This window comes from Plutella xylostella, chromosome 28, assembly GCF_932276165.1.
Source record: "Plutella xylostella chromosome 28, ilPluXylo3.1, whole genome shotgun sequence".
Taxonomy (NCBI): Eukaryota; Metazoa; Arthropoda; class Insecta; order Lepidoptera; family Plutellidae; genus Plutella; species Plutella xylostella.
Genome location: NC_064008.1, coordinates 969577 through 992926, shown reverse-complemented (window position 1 = coordinate 992926; position 23350 = coordinate 969577). Strand labels below are relative to the sequence as shown.

The 23350-nt window shown below is 41.1% G+C and overlaps 2 protein-coding genes and 1 long non-coding RNA gene across 4 annotated transcripts; 2 read left to right on the top strand and 1 right to left on the bottom strand.

The window, feature by feature from the left end:
* The first annotated feature begins 272 nt into the window (after window positions 1-272).
* Window positions 273-2241, top strand: LOC125490884. Its single transcript, XR_007267949.1, has 3 exons — window positions 273-650; window positions 1189-1348; window positions 2119-2241. It is a non-coding gene; the product is annotated as an uncharacterized LOC125490884 (long non-coding RNA).
* A 5672-nt stretch (window positions 2242-7913) lies between these two features.
* LOC125490856 lies at window positions 7914-22764 on the top strand. 2 transcript variants are annotated; one of them, XM_048631235.1, is made up of 4 exons: window positions 7914-8066; window positions 8577-8752; window positions 9726-10016; window positions 22527-22764. In XM_048631235.1, exons 1-4 carry the CDS (start codon window positions 7959-7961, stop codon window positions 22753-22755), a joined length of 804 nt encoding a protein of 267 aa, XP_048487192.1. In that variant the 5' UTR covers window positions 7914-7958; the 3' UTR covers window positions 22756-22764. The 2 variants fall into 2 exon arrangements, with proteins under 2 accessions (XP_048487192.1, XP_048487191.1); XM_048631234.1 differs by lacking the exons at window positions 7914-8066; window positions 8577-8752; window positions 9726-10016 and adding exons at window positions 19605-19641; window positions 20578-20696; window positions 21209-21384 and having other exon boundaries at window positions 22236-22764.
* On the bottom strand, window positions 10414-13486 carry LOC125490860. Its single transcript, XM_048631239.1, has 4 exons — window positions 13337-13486; window positions 12964-13140; window positions 12479-12544; window positions 10414-10740 (listed from the first exon to the last, which is right to left on the bottom strand). Exons 1-4 carry the CDS (start codon window positions 13385-13387, stop codon window positions 10504-10506), a joined length of 531 nt encoding a protein of 176 aa, XP_048487196.1. The 5' UTR covers window positions 13388-13486; the 3' UTR covers window positions 10414-10503.
* Window positions 22765-23350: the final 586 nt, after the last annotated feature.

Below are 23350 nucleotides of genomic sequence, written 5' to 3'. Positions count from 1 at the left end.
AGTCATAACAATGTTTATGGCAGTTGGCGGTTCGGTGTTTTTTCAATTTTCTTATTTAATTATTAGGATAATCTAGATAAAAACAACTATTTACGCCTGTTTGCAATTAGGAAGAAGAAGAAAAATATTCGTAGTCAAGCTAGGGAAGTTATTTATCGAGTTTATATACAATGTTTAGCGGAACATGAAGCTGTAGCCTTACTCCCAGCGATGAGTGGCTGAATCGATTTCAACAAGGTCGCTGATTTCGCACTCCCACCGCACATTTTTGCGGCTCATTGTGTTATGACGTCACGCAAACCGTTCAGTGAAAATTATAGCGTTACTAAGCTAGAAATTCGCACCACGAGCTCATAATGAGCTCATCACACAGAGTAGATTATATGTCAAAGTTGCGACTCAACGCCTCTTTGAAAAAAGTTCCTATTCTTGCAACGCAAAGCCATTACAATGGCTAATTTTTCCTATTTTTGTAAGAAAAAGAGCCTGTAATTACACCTACAAAGTGATGTGAAAGTAGTAACTGAGGATACGTGAGGATTGCAAACCAGTCTCCCTGGATATTTAAAGCATATTTAAAGGAGTTGACGGACAATTTGATTGAAGACTTTAGCTTCATGAAACTAGCTGATTTGAGCGTAACAAATAAGGTGAGTATCCACGAACATAATAGAGGTACATGTAAAAGTTTCTTCAACTAAAGGTGGTGATCCATTCGCGAGCAAAACCTCCAATAACCTCTAAGTCCGCGGTCTAAAAAACCTCCAACGATGTTACAAAAAGCACGCCACGACTTTGCCAATGATGAGAGTAGACTGTTTGGTTCGCTAATGGATCACCAACGAGATTCGACAAGCCAACAATCTATACCGTCGCCTCGCCAGTGGATGACCGCCTTAACTCTCATGTTCTTAAGGCATGAAGAAGAAGCCTTAAAGGAAATATCCTTCAAAACAAAGACAAACCTTCTTTTACCATTGTTGTAGTCCTATGGCACCCCAGAGGTGTCATAAAATCTGCCACCTATCTATGTTTAAACCACCTATGTCTGGTCTCGCTCCAGCTAAGTCCAGTGGCTAACAATATATACCTACTAATAATAATAATAAGATAAACCTTCCTATACTATCATAATGTCTGTAACCTAAACCCCATGATATCTACTAACCAGAATTTTGGTATTTGTAGGTTTTTACTGCGTTGCAACTGGCTCCAGACTGGAATTTATAACCAAGACTAAATATTCAAGTGCCTATGTGAAGTACCTACTTAACAACAAGTTGTATTAAGATCTTATGAAGTTAATACCTACATAAGAAACTAAATTGGCATATCATTCTGCTACTGAGTAAGTCACTTAAGCTGATTTCAATTTATTTGTAGCAAAAAAGATATGAAATACTACCCTAGCACAAACACTTTAATTTTATGATGCACTGACAGTATGAAAAATAATTTACTTGGCTTGCTTATCTAGATTCTATATCTATAAAATATTATTTGATTCATCTGTTTTCTAAGTACCTTAGGATTAAACTGTAGTGCTGCGGTGGGTATATTTTGTAGTTAAAAAAATATACCTATGCTGGCTCAATCTCCACCTACTACAGAAACAAGACTATATCTATTCTTGGACCAACAGAACGCCTATCTCAGCTATTGGAACACCCAGGCTTGCTGCTCCATTTTACTCGAGAGCTAGGCTGGCTGAGCTAAAATTAAGGGGATATGTACAAAGGTTCCACTCAAGAGAGCCACGTACAGGAGGTTCGCCACCTCTCAGAATAGAATAGAATAGAAAATCTACGAAATAAAGTTGTATCAATACCTTGATAGTACAGTCAGCAATAGATATTTATGCCACCACAGCAACAAAAATTTAATCCTCATGGGTGGAATAATAATATTTTATCAATACTTATTAACTTAAGTATTACTTACCTTAATATTAGTTATCCTTATTTTTCATGTTACATAAATATTACCTATCAATTGTCATAATATCTAAGGGCTTGCGTTGGGGTGGCATACATATCTCTTTGGCTGACTGTACAATATATTATTATTATATCCTAACCTATAGAATTACTATTAATCTATATTTCTATCTTAATTCAGATAATCAGAAAGCAGTTTTTTAGCTAATAGAAGAGAAGCTTATGCTTGATATTTCAGAACACTGATAATAATTGTGATGTGATTTAATATATGATACTTAATAAACACAAAATACAGCAAAAACCATGTTTCATTTCATTATTGAAATGTTGATGTTGCACTTGACTAAGAGGTCATTCATGATACTATTGATTTATAAAGGCTTGATAGGAAGTATTCCTTCTTAAGAGTCCGGCAATGATAACATTGCAACATGGAAGAAATTGTATAAGTAACATTGTAAGTTGTACTTTTAATATATGGATACCTACCATATCCTCCTCATTCCTTAGCAGACTTGAGGCCCTGTATACTTACTTTTACCTGTTGCAATGTAATACCCTTGTAATCACCTACTGAGTAGAGTGGCAAGACAGTACTCTTGGCTGATCTTAAACCATTCCGTGGATCACAATTTAACAGTGCTCAGCGGAGGACACTGTCTCGGGCCGCTCTACTTGGTGGTGTAATCAGGGTGTTAGCATTATCTGCTTTATGAAGATTAGGTAGACACATTTTTTATGTTTAAAGCAGGGTTTACTTACATGATAACATTGTGTTTTTACATAAGCAGACACTTGGTCCATGCATAATGTTACAACTCTTATTACTAGTTATTACTGCTTTTTCTTAGAACTGCTTTAAACATAAAGAATAAAAAATAAAACAGCCGCATTCAACTTTTAATATGATTAATACATTACGAGTAATCGTTTATAGAGTTTACAATGCATGAGTCTAATAAGTACACACCTAAACTATGATCACTTACGACTTACGAACTTTTGGATTTCGATATGATTATGGAATTGTATTAAGTATGTGGTTTTTTCAACCGGGTTTGCACTTATTATTCAGAAATATTATCACGGTACAAGATATTTTCAGTATTTCACTGTAATTGTAGGTTATGTTGAGTATTTTTTCAATAAATTTCCGCCTTGAGTTAAAACTTTCACAAGATATTTCCTTGGCTATACGGTGACACGCAACGTCTTCTTCTTCTTTCTGTAAACAATGATTGATAGTTTAATATCTATAACTTTGTAACAAATTATCGTAATATTTTATCGGTCTATTTTATAAATCGAGTCGATCTGAGTCTGCAACTTAACCACTCCATCAGAATACTATACTTACGTCATATTATTATGTATTTAGTGCACAAATATCTATTTAAATAAGGAAATTCCATTTGTAATTTTGTTTTATCATTGTTATTGTATGTTGTATGAATGAAGTGGAGGGAGTGTTTTCACAGGTTCACAGAGTATTTTGATTTTTAGTTTGAATGCGTTCAAAAGCCCCTAATTTCATATTTTAACGTTTACAAAGTTAAGTTTTTGTGAATAATAAGTAAAAAATGGCATGAGTGATGACTTTAACCTAGTGTTTAATAAGTATTTTAATTAATATTTTACTAACTGTGCGGGGTGCACCTATACTGGTTGGGGGAAGTACTGCGGGCAGGGATCAGGAATGAAAGACTTCTTAATGTTCACCAGTCAGGAAGTGAGAGAGCTAGGGCTGTTGCTTGCTTGTTCTTCTTCTTGTTTTCCTTTTCGCTTTTGCCTTTTAACTGAATGCCTGTGAGGCGCAAGCGTCGCCTTATATACCATTCTCTACGGAAGATAGAGTATTCCAGAAAGCTCTAGAAAAGACTTAATGTTCTACTTCTTACTAGATAGCGCTAGTTTCCTCACTTCCAGAGACATATTTATTTATTATTAACGAGATATAAATATTCTCCTATTCTTGTCCCGAACATTACTCCCGCCGTGCATTGACGCCGTGGTCGTCATTGCAGATCTCGGTGAGGGACGTCTGGCTCCGCAGGCTCGGGGGGCAGGATGGCCAGCTCGCTCGTCGCTCCCTGTAGGCTCTATCATTAGTTGTTCTCGACGACGGCGGCGGCGGCGGCGCCTGCGGTGGCGCGGCGGTTCTCTTCGTCTGTGGCATTGATCTGTGGCTGTAGTCTGGACCACACTGTGGGGGCGCCCTTTCAGTCTGTGTACATCTCGCGTAGCTTTGCTGCTCACGTTCATCTTCGATGCCCATCGCCTGTCGTGGACTGTACTATGATCTTCGATGGAGGCGTGGCGACGGGCTGCGTAACGACGTGAACGTGAGGCTTCTGTCTGTTTTGTACACTTGGCGAGAGTACTGGTGGCGCGTCCTTTTAAGTTGCTGTGGGGGTGTGTGGGCACGATGACTGGCTCAGACAGGTCATCTTCACGCGTAGTCTGGCAGTTGACTCTATGGTGTTTCTTGTCCACCATCCTCGTGTGCGCTCCGTGAAGAACCCAGCTTAGAGGCGTGTGTGAGGCGACGGGTTCATCTTGCTGTCCTTCTCGCACCTCGCTCGCGATGAGAAGATGACAATTGTCTTGACCGATGAGGATCTTTGGTCTTGCTGCTTCGTATTTCAGCTGCTGTGCGATGTCACGCAGATGAACACAATTTCGCAGATCTTCAGATTTCACCGTCTGCGCGGAGAGTCGTATGTTGTCGATAGTCCGTGCGTTAATCTTGTACTGTGTGCGTTCTCCCTGTAGAGTCACTTTGACGCGGCGAGAATGGCAGGCGTTCATCTTGGTGTCGGCGATGGCGGCTATGTTGAGCGGCTCGATGGGGCCCGTGATGCCCGCCTGTTTCGCTATGGCCGCGTCTATGAGCGTCACGGTAGAGCCATCGTCGAGCAGAGCGTGCGTGTGAACTTCTCCCGCCGGTCCAGCGATCGTGACAGGTACAATCTTCAGATACGCGTGTGTTTTGCGCGGCGTCCACACAGACGATACTGTTTCGGTGTTCTTCGTTTCCGGTCCGGTTTCTGTTGATCTTGTGAAGTGCAGCAATCTATGATGGAAGTAATTGCAGCCATCTTCTCCGCAGCGGATTTGCTTGCAACTGTGGGTTTTACTCTTGTAGCGAAGGCATCGGAAACATAGTCGCTGCGATTTGGCTATTTCCCATCGCGAGTTTACATCTGTTTCTGCGAACTTCGGGCATTTATTGATGTGATGTTCTTCTGTGGCGCAGTGGCGACATTTTGATATCTTTTCTATTGAAGTTTTCGATGTGTTATAGGTTTTCTGTGTTCTGTTTCGACTGTGCTCTGCGGGTTCTGTATCTGGCTGTGCGTAGGGCCCGCAGAGGTCGGCTTCTCTTTGAAGAAATCTTAATAGTTTCAGTAGGTCCGGCTCTTCTGTGGTCTGAGTGGCGACATAGTCAAACCATCTATAGCTTATGGCGGGCGTCAGCTTCTCTATCGTGATTTTCGTGGCTTCTGGGCTGTAGAGGTAATGTGTGCGGTCGAGCGCCCGCAAACTGGCGACGACGTTGAGCACGCGGCTGGCGAAAACGCAGACATCGCGCGGGTTGTCCGTGAGGCGCGGCAGTGCGCGCAGGCGGTCCAACTCGGACATGGCGATGGAGTCGGGGCGGCCGAAGCGAGACTCCAGAGCGCGCATGATGTCGTCGGCGCGTGCGTTCAATATCAGCAGATTCTCGACTGCTTCCTTGGCTCTTCCTCTTAGACTTCGTCGTAGTCTTGCCACGTTGTCTGTCTCGGTGAAGCTATCGGCTGTTTCATAGAAGCTCGCACGGAACGACAGCCACTCGTGATGTGAGCCGGCGAATATAGGCAGCTCCGTGTGGTAGCGCGGTGCAGCCCTCTGCCCGGCCTGCGCGGCTAGCGCTATTGCAGATGCCAGCTCGGAGAGGTTGATTTTCTGTTGCTGACTCGCTGCGGCTGGGACGTACTGTTGCGGTTGGCTTCTTGACTGTAGGGCTTCGTAGTAGGTACCCGCTTGTGGGTACGATGAGTGAAGCGGCAGCACGGGGTCAGTCAGGTAGGCCGCGGCGGCGGTGGCGGCTGCATCGGGGGCGGCCGCGGCGACGGGGGCGGCGTGTGCAGGCGCGGCGGCAGTGGCGGCTGCGACGACGGGGGCGGCCGCGGCGACGGGGGCGGCGTGTGCAGGCGCGGCGGCAGTGGCGGCTGCGACGACGGGGGCGGCCGCGGCGGCGGGGGCGGCTGCAACGGGGGCGACACCGGCGGGGGCGCAGAGCGCAGGCGGCGGAGCTTGAAGCTGTGGTGGCACTCCCGTTTGATCCAGCCACTCTTCTACTTTCCAACTTTCAGACGCGTATTCCGACTGCTCTTCATCTTCGTCTTCACTACTTTCTGCTTCCAAGACGGCGATGCGTGCGGCGGCGAGCTCGAGTTGTATTCTCAGCATCTCTTCCTTGGCTCGAGCTATTCGCAGCGCACGCGCAGACTTGCTACTCTTCGACTTGCACTTCTTCTGTGACGACGAGGCGGCGAGCTGGGGTTTCTGTGCGACAGCAGCGGCGGCAGTGGTGAGAGCTTCTGCTCCGACCTTCTTCACGGCAGCGGAAGAGGTTTCTGTGGGGGTGGCGGAGACAGAAGCGGCGGCAGCACCAACAGCGGCAGGCCCAGCGGCATCGGCGGCGGCCTCGGTAGCGGCAGCGACAGCGGCGTCGGCACCGGCAGCAGCTTCGGCGGCGGCAGCGGCTTCAGCGGCGGCAGCGGCGACGGCGGCGGCTCTCGTGGTGATCGGCATTCTTGATCCGACTTCCAGTGACGTAGTATCCGGCTCGAAGGACCACATGTGCGGGGTGCACCTATACTGGTTGGGGGAAGTACGGCGGGCAGGGATCAGGAATGAAAGACTTCTTAATGTTCACCAGTCAGGAAGTGAGAGAGCTAGGGCTGTTGCTTGCTTGTTCTTCTTCTTGTTTTCCTTTTCGCTTTTGCCTTTTAACTGAATGCCTGTGAGGCGCAAGCGTCGCCTTTTATACCATTCTCTACGGAAGATAGAGTATTCCAGAAAGCTCTAGAAAAGACTTAATGTTCTACTTCTTACTAGATAGCGCTAGTTTCCTCACTTCCAGAGACATATTTATTTATTATTAACGAGATATAAATATTCTCCTATTCTTGTCCCGAACACTAACATTGAAAAAATAAAAACATAATATGGACTGATGATTACCGGATTTCTTATTTCAAGCTTCGCTAGTACTTCGAACGCACACCAATTTTTTCCTTGTCAGAGCGAGAAAAAACACAAGATCTTATACAATTTTATAGAGCGACATCTCTTTCTTTCACCTCTATTGAAATACGGAACGCAACATCGGCCTGATATCGGCTTACTTCGGCTACCGTTTCAAAAATAATCACTAGTCGTTTCTTGATATATTTTCTACGTTGTCCCTGGTCCGCGGCTCAGTCAAAACCGAGGTGGTGGTACCAACTGAATCGGCCTAAATTTTTCAACTGAGTTTTAATTGGCTTTTTTGGATAGCGACTATTAATCGCTGGGAGTAAGGCTGCTGGACACATTTTTTCGAATTTGGACGATGTTTACGCTCGTGCAGCGTCTATGACGGGTATGTAACATTGTACAAATTGTAATAATTCATTTTTTATCAGTACCAACGCTTCATTTATCGATAAATCTAGGTTTAAAGCCCAAGTCGAACATTGTTTACATATCGCTGGTTGTAGGTTTGGGCTGGTTTAAGTTGAGTCAAACCATAACATTTTGATACTTGAAGTTATATTTTTTGTTTACTTACTAAATTCCCATTCTGTAACTCTGCTGTATTTCTTAACTTAAGGGTAGTTTCAAATAAACATTTTTTATTTTATTTTATAGGAGTATCGGATAGTACCGTCTGGCATATTTCAAAAGAGGGCTTTATGTCTACTTCCATGCTTTGAATATAATAACATTCTGTTTTATTCCCCTCTTCTCCCCCCAGTGGCAGTGGCGATGACGTCAGAGCCGGACTCGTGTTCGGAAGAGGAGCCGGACAGCGAGATGCTCAGCGACGACCCGAGTTTCCAGGACAGTGATGACGAGAGACAGATGCGGGCACAGGTGAGGAACTACCATTGTGGCTGGATTTACTAGCCAAGTGTTCTAGTGTCAAAGTCGACCTCTTCTTGCCTTCTAGTTTAAACATTAGCCTCTCCCCCATCCATGTGTTGAAGTCGACCATTCCCTCCCTCTTAGTGTCGATGTCGACCGCTCCCCACATTCTAGTGTCGACGTCCAAAGACAACGTAGTGACGTTTTGTGGAGATTGAGGCAATAGTTGTGGGAATGGTGAGGGAAGATCTTGCAGCCCAAGATCCAGACCCATATTTCATTTCATAGGAATGTTGAAAAGAAGAAGGGTGTCAGCTGCCTACATACCAAATTTCATCAAAATTTCCCCAGCCGTTTTCCCATGAAAGAGTAACAAACATCTTTACTCAAAAACTTTCGCGTTTAGGCTCTAGACAGACGGACCGCATTTCAACTGCAATCAAACACTCAGTTGACACGACTCGTCCTTCATATTAGTACGATATGGAAGATCTTCAACTAATCCTTTCCCGTCCCCAGTCGGACCTACCCCCCGGCCTGCCTCTCCGAGCGCCCCGCAAGTTGTTCTCCAACTGCCGCGAGCGCTGGCGCCAGCAGAACGTGAGTGGAGCCTTCGCCGAGCTCCGGAGACTCGTGCCCACGCACCCGCCCGACAAGAAGCTGTCTAAGAGCGAGATATTGAGGGTCGCTATCAGGTACGAGTACCATAGAATAGAATATGACTTTATTGAACACTAGCTGTTCCCGCGAGGGTCTTTACCATATGTATACCAAATTTCATTCAAATCCGTTCAGTAGTTTTGGCGTGAAAGAGTAACAGACAGATAGACAGACAGACAGACACAGTTATTTTCGCATTTATAATATTAATATACAAGCTGTTCCCGCGCGTTTCGCTTCGCCTTAAAAGTTTTCCTGTGGGGATTCGGGGATAAAAAGTAGCTTATGTTCTTTCCCAGGGTCTTGACCGTATGTATACCATATTTCATTCAAATCTGTTCAGTAGTTTTGGCGTGAAAGAGTAACAGCCAGACAGACACAGTTACTTTCGCATTTATAATATTAGTTTGGATTTGGATAACATAGGTCAGACATACAAAAAGATAGTTGTCGACTACAACAGGTAAGTTCAAATTCAAATTCAAATTCATACCATTTATTCACACTAATTCACAAACATACACAATACAATACAAAACATAAACATTAAATTTGTACTGGACTAACTACCTACATACATGACATGAACATGAACTAAGTAAACTCTGGAGTTTTGTGACGCTGTTACTCTCCTTTCTAAGACTAAGGTTGGTAACAAACACAAAGACTAGTCATTAGAAATTTTAGGAAACTACCTCAGTATCTTGTTCAGAGAGGCAGGTATATTTATAAACAAAAGCTAAGAGTGGATATTGAATAGAAACCCGAAATCTCAGGCAATCGCAGGAAGATACAATTGAATTAATATAACCTAACCTAAATTTTTGTGGCTATGTGAATGAGAACTGTGTCTGACACAGGGTTATAGCGCCGCTCTTCTTTTCAGACTTTTCTTACAACTATTATAGGTTTTTTATCTGTGTCCACCCCAGCGACTGTCACATCTTTTCTGGCAGACATAATCTTCCCTTTGTCCATATATGTTCATTATGTATATTCTTATTACAGATACATCGGTCTTCTATGCGAGGTGCTCGAGTGGCAGAAAGCGCATTCCATCTCCACTAACAAAGAGAACAACTCCTTAGCAATCAAATGCGAATCACCTCTTAGCCCATCGCAGAACCTACGCAGGAAGTACAAACGACCTTATTGCAATGATGATGAAGGTCCAAAACCGAAAATCTTTCTCGAAGGCGCTAACGACTTTCCGAAATTCGGCAACGAGGAAAATGAAGATGGTTCGCTCTTCAGACGCTACCAAAGTCGAGTGGTCCAAAACAAAATGGAGCACTATAGGTTCCTCAGATATACTATAGTTCCTTACTATTTCCCAAGATGGCGCCATCCCCTGCCGTTAAGGAACTTGACAACTGACAGGAATGGAAACAACTTGCTCATGATCGCTCCAGCGCAAAATGGGACGAGCAAACCAGATAATGGGGTTGTGAAGTATTGCAACGGAACTGCAGATGTTGATAAGTCTCTAGATAAAGACAAGGGTGACAATAAGGATGGGATGAACAAAATGATGTAGTTTAAGTCAATATTTTTTGCAATAGGTACTATAATTTAACCGTGTTTACCGACATATAATTTAAGAGTGTTTTTTTATTTATTGTACCGATATTTTGTTATTAAAACGTAGCTATAGATTGTTAACAATATTATTAAAAATTAAAATACTTAACACAAATTGGGGTTTGGAGTTTTAATGTTACTTTGAGGAAATTTTAACTTATATAGGAGTTTTGAATTATCGCATTTTTATTGACTAATCTTATCCTTACATTCTGTAAACGTATCCTTGCAATTTTAACTTCATATAGGGCCTGCGTTTAGGCTTTTCAGTCGGATCAGAAGCATCTATTATCGTCCTTCTAGGATCAAAGTCGACCTCTCCCCCGCTTCTAGTGTCGACGTCGACCTCTTCCCCCCTTCTAGTGCGGAAGTCGGACACGATGAGTTGTCCCGGCAGCAGCGGTCCCCCGGACACCGTGTACATCTGCACTGGACCGCCATGCTGGAACAGTTCAAGTGGTATCAGTTCATCGGTTGCAGGACCCCAACACAAGCAAGCTTGTGCTGAGAGTTGTCAAGTAAGTGAGCAACCCGACTGTCAGATGTTTTCAAGCCGCCCGAAGGCCTCTGACTAGGTTTAACGACTGCTGCCAAAGCAGCAACCGGGACCCACGGCTTAACGTGCCGTCCGAAGCACGGAAGCGTCCAGAAAAGAACCACTTGAAATCAGTCACCCATCTATGGCTGACCGTGCCAGTTCGGCTGTCCAATTTCAAAACACAGTAAGCGCCAACTTTAAAAAAAAACGGGTCTTTGATTTATACATTATTTTAGGCGATTCCGCACATTCCTGCATTGTCAGAATATCAAAAAACGGCTTAGAAACGAAAATAAATTTTCTAAAAACCTAGTAACTCCACCCTGCGAAATCAAAAATGCCATTTTAAAACACAGTAAGAGCCACCAACCATTTTAAAACACAGTAAGTGAAAATGACTTTTATAGGTTTTAAAATTGTCAATGGCGCTTACTAGGTTTTGAAATGGTCAGCAAAGGTCAATTTTTGCCCGTTAATTTTAGTAAGTCACAAATGGCATACATTATTACACTTTTTTTCGAAAAAATATCAGATATTCCAGAACCTGTATCTTTGAACCAATGAGACCTAGAGAGGTGAATTAAAAGTAGAACATAAAGAAATTTTGTCTTCTTTATAAAAGCCATAGAGACCTTTCTCGTCAGAACCTTTCTGCTAGCCCTATTTTGCATAAACCAAAAAAAACTCAAACATTGTAAACTAATTTTAGCTCAAAATTTAGGAAATATTGTCTTATTTAAGGCAGCCATAAATAATGTTCGTGTCAGACATGCCTTCTTAATATGGCGATTTGGTTCATTTAGATAAAACTTAAAAATATGCCGGTATTTCAGCTATTACTTAGTGCGGTCGTGTAAAAGTGCTGCAAAATTTGATTTATATTATGTGAAGGATCCAAAACATATAAAAAAATAAAAAAACATATAAATTATTACGTTATTATTGCAATTTCAATATACTTTACTTGTCTTAAATTACACAATAATGGCTCTTACTAGGTTATAAAATGGTCATTGAGGGCGGTTTTAGGGTGAGAAAACCATTTAAAACCTAGTTAGTGTTTTCTTTTGTGCATTACAGCAACAATATTAGTCATATTTAAATGAAATAGTATTGTATGTAAAGCCTAGGTTCTGCCGGTTCTTTTAAGCTTACATTCGTTTAGATATGTATGTATCATAGTTTTACCAGGGCATTGAAATGAAGGGACAAAAACGTTTTTTGGCTCTCCTGAACATTTTGTCTCTTGGCTGTTACTGTGTTTTGAAATTGGACAGCCGAGTTGTTGCTTCAACTCAGTTATCAGTTACGATCACTGAAGCCAGCTCGACTACGGACGCTACGGTGCCTAGTGGTATCAGTTATGCCACGGAAATAAAGAAATACTCAAGTAAGAAGTACAATGGCAATACTCTAGCTATTTTGCAGTATTCGTAGGCAGGTTGTTGCAAAAGCGGTGTAAGGAGAAAGGGGTGACCCAGGAACAGTTTTGAATAGTATAGAAATATAAGCGTTTTTTGATGTTCACTGAAATTTGGTTGTTCTTCTGACTTTTGCTACAGCCTTCAAAGGAGCTACGGATATTACATAATATGATTTTCTTACAAACTGAAAACGTAATTTTGATTTTTAGATAACTCACCGGATTCGTGGGGGGATAAGGGGGGCGTTTTATTTTATTTTCCCGTAATCCTGCTGCTTGTGCCATCTGAAAACATTTTAGGTTTTTATAACTAAGAACAATATATATTACCATACTACAATACGATATAAATATAATAGGTACTTATTATAATTTAATAAATCATTCTCAAAAAGCTCGCGACCTATCCTGGCCCTGTAGCACAGGGCGCTATTAAGACGTGACAAGAGTTCTCCGTAGCGCTCGCTCTTGAGGCTGCGCGATGTGAGTGAGCGCGATGCAAAACTCTTGTCACGTCTTAAGTGCGCCCCGTACTAGCCCTTCTGTGAGTAAAAATGAATGTAGGTAATAGCGAAAACCGTGTGCGCTTGCGAGTCACCCCTGACTACCCTTTCGGGTATTACAGTTTTGAGTAATTGAGCATATCACTAATAAATAAATATGTGGGGAAATGATTATGTAAGGATGGAAAATGATAGTGTTACCCGTAAAAACATAGTTCCAAGGTTTTGCAGTTTTTTTTGCTGTTGTTCCTCAAGGTTCGCATTCAGGCCCTCGTTGGATTGGATCGCGCCGTCATCGCCATCCACTGCATATGTAGAAACTCCGTCGCCACTGCTGATTCCTCTTTGTAATAGTTGATCCACGCTGTATAATGTATCCTGAAAAGATCAATTTGAACTACTTATACTATAATTTAAAATTCTGGTAGGTATCTGTTTTAATAAACTATGGCTACTTTGTATCCTCAAATTCCCACTAAAAAACCTAGTATTACTTATATTATATATTATATTGTTTACAAATAAAGAATATTCTATATTTATCTATCTATGTATATTAAAAGAACTATTATACCTGAGCGGTTACAATAACAAATAGCCATGGCAGTAGCACAAGGACCTCCATTTTCAAAGACTACACTAAGAGTGGTACAGTAAAGTTTATCAAAAATTAATTGTTATTTTTATCGATAGACATTTATTAAGATAGTATTAATTGATTTTCTATATATACCCACTGCGCAGTAAGAATGATTGCTTCTTTTTTACCTAGTAGATAAGTAAGTACATATAGGTACATACAGTGAAACTATTAATTCATGAAATTAATGTTTGAGGAACTAAAATTTTCAGGAGCCTGGCACCATAAGAAAAGAAACATAAAAGTCATAACAATTTGTAGTGTTTACATCTGTGTATGACCATTCTGTCGTCTCGAGAATCGCAGACGCATGTCGCGGGGCGCGGGGGGCAGTCGCCTACCGGCCGCGGTGGAGTAAAGACGTGTGCGATTGTTGCGAGCCGATATCTCGGTTACGTGTCTGTTTATATCAGTTTAATAGTGAACACTACATGTGGCGACGAGGAGCAAAACTGTGAGTTACTCTAGTTTTCTTTCAAGGAGGATGAAGACTAGAAGACTGTTAGTAAGTTAGCGTGCAATACTTACAAATGAAAGGTAAGCGTTGAAATTATTGATTTCTAACGAGGTACTTATATAAGTTTACATCTTCGATGGTTTACAAATACTTAATACTGTTTAACCACTTAGTATTTGTATTATCCTATTAAGTATATTGAGTACCTACTTACCTACTTAAATAAGCCAAAGATTCTCGTCCATTATTAAAGGAAGTATCAATTCAACGTTCCATTTTGTCATTTTCAACAGCAGAGCCCTACGATCGTAGGTAGCTAGGTATTAGAGATTTTCAAAGTACAAACTTAGTAGTAAAAGCTAAGGTAAGTACCTAAGTACTCTTTATTGGAGGCCATCTGCGACGAAATTAGGTATTGTAATACATTTAGCAATAAATAGGTACCTACTTAGGTTTTGACACAGAAAATAGTTTTACCTGTGTCACATAACCTCAAATCTCATAACTCATAACAGTACCTGTGTAGTTATCTATCTAAATTTGCTTTTTGTTGTAAAATTAAAACATTGTTACCTTAACGAAAGTTGGGTAAATAAACTATAGGTTCCCATTCGGAAAGATCATACCTACCTACCCATTCTACGGAGAAAACCGGGGGCAAGGAACTTTAGTGCCAGGACGCGAGTCCGTTTCAAGTATGATGCATAATAGAAAATACCTAACTTATTGGTAGGTCAGGTTAATATTATTTTATTATTGTATTAGTAAGTACACAAGCAGTTAAAAGAATATACCTACTTATTTCCAACAGACAAGTTGAGTTAATTAAGTTGGGTATACCTAGTTAGTTAATTTTGAAATAGGTACCTAACTATGCCAATAATAACTGATTTAAACATAGGTATTTAGGTTCTTATACAAATTTATAGTATATAAGTAAGGTAAGTAACTTACTTATTATAAGTACATACCTACTTATGACAATATGTATATGTCAAAGTGCCCTTTTAATGATTGGAAGTGGCAGTACTAAAATATCAATAAGTAGGTAAGTATTATTATTTCCCTTAAAGAGATCAGTGTACAAGCATAGACTAATTAGTCTATAGCACAAGCGTTAAGTATACGACACGCCTGTTCGCACAATGTACCACCTGGTTATTGTACAAAGTTTAGGATTACTGACTCTGTAGTTTACCAGTTTTAGAGAGGTCACGGGTGTGACGTGTTTGTAAGTAATCTTATAAAGCATTATCAAAGATACCTGGTCACGCCAGGGTCAAGCCGGTCCAGTTTCAAACACTTACGGTAGTCCTAATGACTTATGTAGCATGCGTTAGGTAACTAGGTACCTAACGGTGATCATCATCATACACGATAGGCAGGAGGCTAAGTACCTACCTAGTTAGGTACAATTAGGTTCAGGTTCACACTCTATTAGACAATACTATTGAAGGTTACGTTTTCATGGTGAGGCTTCCTTATGTGTTGCTTTCCAATAATAAGGACATAAAGTACGGAGACATACCTAGATACGTACATACCTAACTATAAGTACCTTATAAGTTTCGATACTGGAGTACACTCTTAAGGGAAGATGATAACTAAAAGAACTAAAATAGATAAGTAGGTACTTCTGTATAATCTGAATACCTAAGTACTTAACTGTGAATATTATTATAGTAACGGTGGCTCTTCCAGGTAGCTCACTATATGGTAATGGTGGATTAGTTTCGATAGACAAGAAAAGACAAGAAATCCGAGTGGTGTGATGGATGGGAGCTTGACTCCCAGTCCTGGAAACGAGTGTTCTAGTCCTGCATGTGTCTGTGAATTCTTTTCAATTAAGGAAGTTGAGTACTATGGTGCCAGATGCTCTTGCGGTGCGGAAAACCCTGTGCATTCGAATTTCTGGAGGTGTGCAGTGAGCGCTTTTGCTCGTGCCGGGGCGATGCGGCTCCCGGAACACAGGCCACAGCCTGTCGCGCGAGTGCAAGTGTGCAGAGAGGGGAGTGCTTTAGCCGGCGCGACCGCCTATTGTTGGTTCTACCTATCTTCAAAATGTAAATTGATGCCGTATTACAGGTATGTTGGATTGTGTGTTTTATTGATAAAGTTCAGTAATTAATTACATTGTAAGATTGTCTTGTAAGTTTACCTCCTTACATGGTTCATACTAGTTGGTAAAGCGGACATAGATATCTAACTACCTAAGTTCATTTCCTACATACCTATTGCAATGGCGGGTAGGTGGTTGGTCTCACGCGCTGTCTCGAGGATTGTGTTACCATGAATTAGTAATATTATTTATGCAACTATGTAAGTACGTCATGATTAAAATTGCTTATTTAAGTAGCTTGTTCAACTATGGATCATGGATTCGAGCAGAGGAGCTGTTATAAGCTTGATCCGGGTACACTGCTTATTCTGCCAGTGGTGCTGGATAATGCACCAAGGTACCGTATATACTGTAGCAATCCATGTGGGCACTGAAAGCTGAAGGAAAAAGGGGTGAGTATACGTACCTAAGAAAATGCCAAAACGGTGGATATGTAAAGTTTATTATTAAGTTATTGTGCTTAAGAATTGGTACAAGTGGGTAGATTAGGTGCTTATCGAACATAAGCAAATATCAACCTGTCAGGGTGATTGTTCAAGTATATTAGGAAAAATCTCAATGAAACAATACCAATTAACCATGGCAAGAGAAAAGGTATCCAAAAGAAAAGGAGCGGATGATGTCCTTCAAGTGGGTGAGAAAATTTATAGCAAATCACAGCAGGAATAATCGAGGGACAGAGTTGGTTTATCAATATCTGTATTTTTGTAGCGATTTAGGATTTTAGTATCGTAGACATAACAGATGAAATAAAATTTCGGTATAACATAAAGCCTCAGTTCCACCATACTCTGTTTGATAAATAAATAAATATGTGGGGATATCTCACACACGGCCATCCGACCCCAGAATGGGCGGAGCCTGTGATATGGGTATATCTACTCAAATTAATAGATATGAAATAACGATCGTAACAAGGGATTAGTTGTTGACTTTTGACACATCTGTCAAGAATTTGATATGGAGATGACATATAATTGATGACATTACATACAATGTAACAGGTGTGGTAATGATCTAACAGACTATGATGAAACTGGGCATAAATGGTAGAAATTAGAAATGTTACTGTAAGAGCCCGTTCACACCGGATCCGTCAGTGACGATTTGTCGAAAATCATGATACGTCATGACGGATATACGTTCATATTGCATACGGAATCGTGTTATTTGAGTTATTTCACGATTCGTCAAAATATCCGATTATATGTTCACATTCGTTTCGAGTATAGTAATAATTAACAAATTCGAAAAAAAAAATAATCACGATTCGTGGTTTTTGAACGAGGGTTGTAAAAGACTATACTCACGTGATTTTAAGATGACTGTGTTTGTTATTTTACACGATTCCTGATGTCTGTGAACACGGGCTAAGAGTTTTGTAAGATTTATTTTATTGTACATAGAAGATATTTAATTTGAGTTTTATTATTTGTTAATGTCAATTAAAATTTGTTTAAAGAAACATTAGATACCGTAAGTCTAAGTTCCATGAAATATTCACATTGGCGAACCTGTATCGCCTAGTGTGGAATTTGCAACCACATCACAAAATGTAAACAAAAGAGAATGGCCAAGTCTGACCCGCTTTGCCGCTGCTAGCGGGACCTGTTTTTATTCAGTGCTAAGGGTGTTCTGGATAAGGGAAGATGTTTGAAAGAATCTAGACCGCTTGTAAAAGGGATACTTTGCTTGAGGGAGGGAGGCGTCTTGTACAGTACGGGGACTTGATCTTTCGACACCTGTGTCTTCGTTCTCCCGTGCCTCATTGTGGTGAAGTTTGCGCCGGGATGTGCTGTGGTCATGGACTGCACATTGGTGTGTGTTTCATCGATGGCTGCTCTGGCAAGTCGTGGCGCCGTGGAGAAGTGGCCATTCTCCTTTGTTGGTTAATAATCACTTTTATTTTTACACTTGATTGTAAGAGTGGCATTAAATTGCACTCAGCCTCGACTGGCAATTGGCCTTGCATGGCAACATTAGATTATGACTGTAAGAGTGACATTTAAATGCGCTCAGCCTTAAATGGCAGCATTAAATTGCGATTGTAAGAGTGGCATTAAATTGCACTCAGCCTCGACTGGCAATTGGCCTTGCATGGCAAAATTAAATTGCGATTGTAAGAGTGGCATTAAATTGCGCTCAGCCTTAAATGGCGATGGGCCTTAAATGGCGGCATTAAATTGCGTAGCCTTAAATGGCGAGGGGCCTTAAATGGCGGCATTAAATTGCGTAGCCTGGCGAAGTTTCGCTGGCGATGAGCATTAAATTGCGATGAGCATTAAATTGCGATGAGCATTAAATTGCGATGAGCATTAAATTGCGATGAGCATTAAATTGCGATGAGCATTAAATTGCGATGGGCATTAAATTGCGATGTGCATTAAATTGCGATGAGCATTAAATTGCGATGGGCATTAAATTGCGATGAGCATTAAATTGCGATGGGCATTAAATTGCGATGGGCATTAAATTGCGATGAGCATTAAATTGCGATGAGCATTAAATTGCGATGAGCATTAAATTGCGATGAGCATTAAATTGCGATGAGCATTAAATTGCGATGAGCATTAAATTGCGATGGGCATTAAATTGCGATGGGCATTAAATTGCGATGGGCATTAAATTGCGGTGAGCATTAAATTGCGATGTGAATTAAATTAGATTTAGCATTACATTGCGTGGTGTGAAGTGTGTGTGTGAAAGGTTAACTCTAGATAAACAGTGAGACTATTGCGACACCACTGAGAATGTTGGTTGAGTGGTTTGAAGTTGGTGGTAGAATAGCTGAGTTAGCGTTGTTTGATCTAACTGGAGTTATACCTACAGCTGAGAGCTTCAGGCCAGGCAGAGCTTAGGTAGCTATGTACAGAGGTGTTCACCTGGTTATATGATTTTCGACAATTTTGATAAACAAGGCAGGGAATATATTAACAATGTTCTGAGAGAGAAGCTAATGCAGAGAGTACGAAACAGGGAAGTAAGAGGAAAAGAAGTTATGTGCAAAAGGAAAGGATGAAAGGGTTAGGTAAGGTTAGGCACAAAGAATAATATAATGCTAACATTTCAAAATGATAGTTGAAGGACAGTCGAAGAAGCAATCTGTTTGAATTTCATTATTCTCTATAGAATGAGGATTACGCAAGGGTTTACTGAGCTTTTTGTTTTTATATGGATTGGAAAAATCTGGTAGTGATTGAGCAAATCAAATCAAAATTTAAATGACAAGGGAGGGATGTAGTGTTTACATCTGTGTATGACCATTCTGTCGTCTCGAGAATCGCAGACGCATGTCGCGGGGCGCGGGGGGCAGTCGCCTACCGGCCGCGGTGGAGTAAAGACGTGTGCGATTGTTGCGAGCCGATATCTCGGTTACGTGTCTGTTTATATCAGTTTAATAGTGAACACTACACAATTAATTATGGCAGTTGGCGGTTCGGTGTTTTTAATGGTGTTTTTTCAATTTTCTTATTTAATTATAAGATAATCTAGATAAAAACAACTATTTACGCCTGTTTGCAATTAGGAAGAAGAAGAAAAATATTCGTAGTCAAGCTAGGGAAGTTATTTATCGAGTTTATATACAATGTTTAGCGAAACATGAAGCTGGACACATTTTTTCGAATTTGGAGGATGTTTACGCTCGTGCAGCGTCTATGACGGGTATGTAACATTGTACAAATTGTAATAATTCATTTTTTATCAGTACCAACGCTTCATTTATCGATAAATCTAGGTTTAAAGCCCAAGTGGAACATTGTTTACATATCGCTGGTTGTAGGTTTGGGCTGGTTTAAGTTGAGTCAAACCATAACATTTTGATACTTGAAGAAAAAATGCTTATATTTTTTGTTTACTTACTAAATTCCCATTCTATAACTCTGTATTTCTTAACTTAAGGGTAGTTTCAAATAAGCATTTTTAGGGTTCCGTAGCCAAAATGGCAAAAACGGAACCCTTATAGTTTCGTCATGTCCGTCTGTCCGTCTGTCCGTCTGTCCGTCTGTCACAGCCGATTTACTCGGAAACTATAAGTACTACAGTGATGAAATTTGATGGGAATATGTGTTGTATGAACCGCTACAAAAATATGACACCAAATAGTAAAAAAAAGAATTGGGGGTGGGCCCCCCATACATGTAACTGAGGGATGAAATTTTTTTTTTCGATGCACATACCCGTGTGGGGTATCAATGGAAAGGTCTTTTAAAATGATATAAAGTTTTCTAAAAAACATTTTTCTTAAAGTGAACGGTTTTTGAGATATCAGCTCTCAAAGTCGTAAAAAGTATGTCCCCCCCCCTCTATTTTTATAACTACGGGGTATAAAATTCTAAAAAAAATAGAGGTGATGCATGCTAATTAACTCTTTCAACGATTTTTGGTTTGATCAAAGTATCTCTTATAGTTTTTGAGATAGGTTGATTTAACTACGGAACCCTTTGTGCGCGAGCCCGACTCGCACTTGGCCGGTTTTTTATTTTATTTTATAGGAGTATCGAATAGTACCGTCTGGCATATTTCAAAAGAGGGCTTTATGTCTACTTCCATGCTTTGAATAAAATAACATTCTGTTTTATTCCCCTCTTCTCCCCCCAGTGGCAGTGGCGATGACGTCAGAGCCGGACTCGTGTTCGGAAGAGGAGCCGGACAGCGAGATGCTCAGCGACGACCCGAGTTTCCAGGACAGTGATGACGAGAGACAGATGCGGGCACAGGTGAGGAACTACCATTGTGGCTGGATTTACTGGCCAAGTGTTCTAGTGTCAAAGTCGACCTCTTCTTGCCTTCTAGTTTAAACATTAGCCTCTCCCCCATCCATGTGTTGATCAGAATTCATTCATACATTCCTTAGTGTCGATGTCGACCGCTGCCCACATTTTAGTGTCGACGTCCAAAGACAACGTAGTGACGTTTTGTGGAGATTGAGGCAATAGTTGTGGGAATGGTGAGGGAAGATCTTGCAGCCCAAGATCCAGACCCATATTTCATTTCATAAGAATGTTGAAAAGAAGAAGGGTGTCAGCTGCCTACATACCAAATTTCTACAAAATTTCCCCAGCCGTTTTCCCATGAAAGAGTACCAAACATCTATACTCAAAAACTTTCGCGTTTAGGCTCTAGACAGACAGACCGCATTTCAACTGCAATCAAACACTCAGTTGACACGACTACTCCTTCATATTAGTACGATATGGAAGATCTTCAACTAATCCTTTCCCGTCCCCAGTCGGACCTACCCCCCGGCCTGCCTCTCCGATCGCCCCGCAAGTTGTTCTCCAACTGCCGCGAGCGCTGGCGCCAGCAGAACGTGAGTGGAGCCTTCGCCGAGCTCCGGAGACTCGTGCCCACGCACCCGCCCGACAAGAAGCTGTCTAAGAGCAAGATATTGAGGGTCGCCATCAGGTACGAGTACTATAGAATAGAATATGACTTTATTGAACACTAGCTGTTCCCGCGAGGGTCTATACCATATGATTACCAAATTTCATTCAAATCCGTTCAGTAGTTTTGGCGTGAAAGAGTAACAGACAGATAGACAGACAGACAGACACAGTTATTTTCGCATTTATAATATTATATATATATTATATACTAGCTGTTCCCGCGCGTTTCGCTTCGCCTTAAAAGTTTTCCTGTGGGGATTCTGGGATAAAAAGTAGCTTATGTTCTTTCCCAGGGTCTTGACCGTATGTATACCAAATTTCATTCAAATCTGTTCAGTAGTTTTGGCGTGAAAGAGTAACAGACAGACAGACACAGTTACTTTCGCATTAATAATATTAGTTTTGATTTGGATAACATAGGTCAGACATACAGAAAGATAGTTGTCGACTACAACAGGTAAGTAAACTCTGGAGTTTTGTGACGCTGTTACTCTCCTTTCTAAGACTAAGGTTGGTAACAAACACAAAGACTAGTCATTAGAAATTTTAGGAAACTACCTCAGTATCTTGTTCAGATAGGCAGGTATATTTATAAACAAAAGCTAAGAGTGGATATTGAATAGAAACCCGAAATCTCAGGCAATCGCAGGAAGATACAATTAAATTAATATAACCTAACCTAACTTTTTGTGGCTATGTGAATGAAAACTGTGTCTGACATTGGTTATAGCGCCGCTCTTCTTTTCAGACTTTTCTTACAACTATTATAGGTTTTTTATCTGTGTCCACCCCAGCGACTGTCACATCTTTTCTGGCAGACATAATCTTCCCTTTGTCCATATATGTTCATTATGTATATTCTTATTACAGATACATCGGTCTTCTATGCGAGGTGCTCGAGTGGCAGAAAGCGCATTCCATCTCCACTAACAAAGAGAACAACTCCTTAGCAATCAAATGCGAATCACCTCTTAGCCCATCGCAGAACCTACGCAGGAAGTACAAACGACCTTATTGCAATGATGATGAAGGTCCAAAACCGAAATTTTTTCTCGAAGGCGCTAACGACTTTCCGAAATTCGGCAACGAGGAAAATGAAGATGGTTCGCTCTTCAGACGCTACCAAAGTCGAGTGGTCCAAAACAAAATGGAGCACTATAGGTTCCTCAGAAGCTCTTACTATTTCCCAAGATGGCGCCATCCCCTGCCGTTAAGGAACTTGACAACTGACAGGAATGGAAACAACTTGCTCATGATCGCTCCAGCGCAAAATGGGACGAGCAAACCAGATAATGGGGTTGTGAAGTATTGCAACGGAACTGCAGATGTTGATAAGTCTCTAGATAAAGACAAGGGTGACAATAAGGATGGGATGAACAAAATGATGTAGTTTAAGTCAATATTTTATTTATTGTACCGATATTTTGTTATTAAAACGTAGCTATAGATTGTTAACAATATTATTAAAAATTAAAATACTTAACACAAATTGGAGTTTGGAGTTTTAATGTTACTTTGAGGAAATTTTAACTTATATAGGAGTTTTGAATTATCGCATTTTTATTGACTAATCTTATCCTTGCATTCTGTAAACGTATCCTTGCAATTTTAACTTCATATAGGGCTCGCGTTTAGGCTTTTCAGTCGGCCCAGAAGCATTCATTATCGCCCTTCTAGGATCAAAGTCGACCTCTCCCCCGCTTCTAGTGTCGACGTCGACCTCTTCCCCCCTTCTAGTGTGGAAGTCGGACACGATGAGTTGTCCAGGCAGCAGCGGTCCCCCGGACACCGTGTACATCTGCACTGGACCGCCATGCTGGAACAGTTCAAGTGGTATCAGTTCATCGGTTGGAGGACCCCAACACAAGCAAGCTTGTGCTGAGAGTTGTCAAGTAAGTGGGCAACCCGACTGTCAGATGTTTTCAAGCCGCCCGAAGGCCTCTGACTAGGTTTAACGACTGCTGCCAAAGCAGCAACCGGGACCC

Coding starts and splice junctions, on each gene's coding strand:
- LOC125490860 (XM_048631239.1), bottom strand. CDS start 13,387: ATGGAGGTCCTTGTGCTACTGCCATGGCTATTTGTTATTGTAACCGCT. Junction 12,545..12,963: donor TTGGAACTATGTTTTTACGG/GTAACACTATCA, acceptor AAATGTTTTCAG/ATGGCACAAGCAGCAGGATT. Junction 10,741..12,478: donor CTTATCCCCCCACGAATCCG/GTGAGTTATCTA, acceptor GAACTGTTCCAG/CATGGCGGTCCAGTGCAGAT.
- LOC125490856 (XM_048631234.1), top strand. Junction 20,697..21,208: donor AGAGACAGATGCGGGCACAG/GTGAGGAACTAC, acceptor TCCCGTCCCCAG/TCGGACCTACCCCCCGGCCT. Junction 21,385..22,235: donor ATATTGAGGGTCGCCATCAG/GTACGAGTACTA, acceptor TTCTTATTACAG/ATACATCGGTCTTCTATGCG.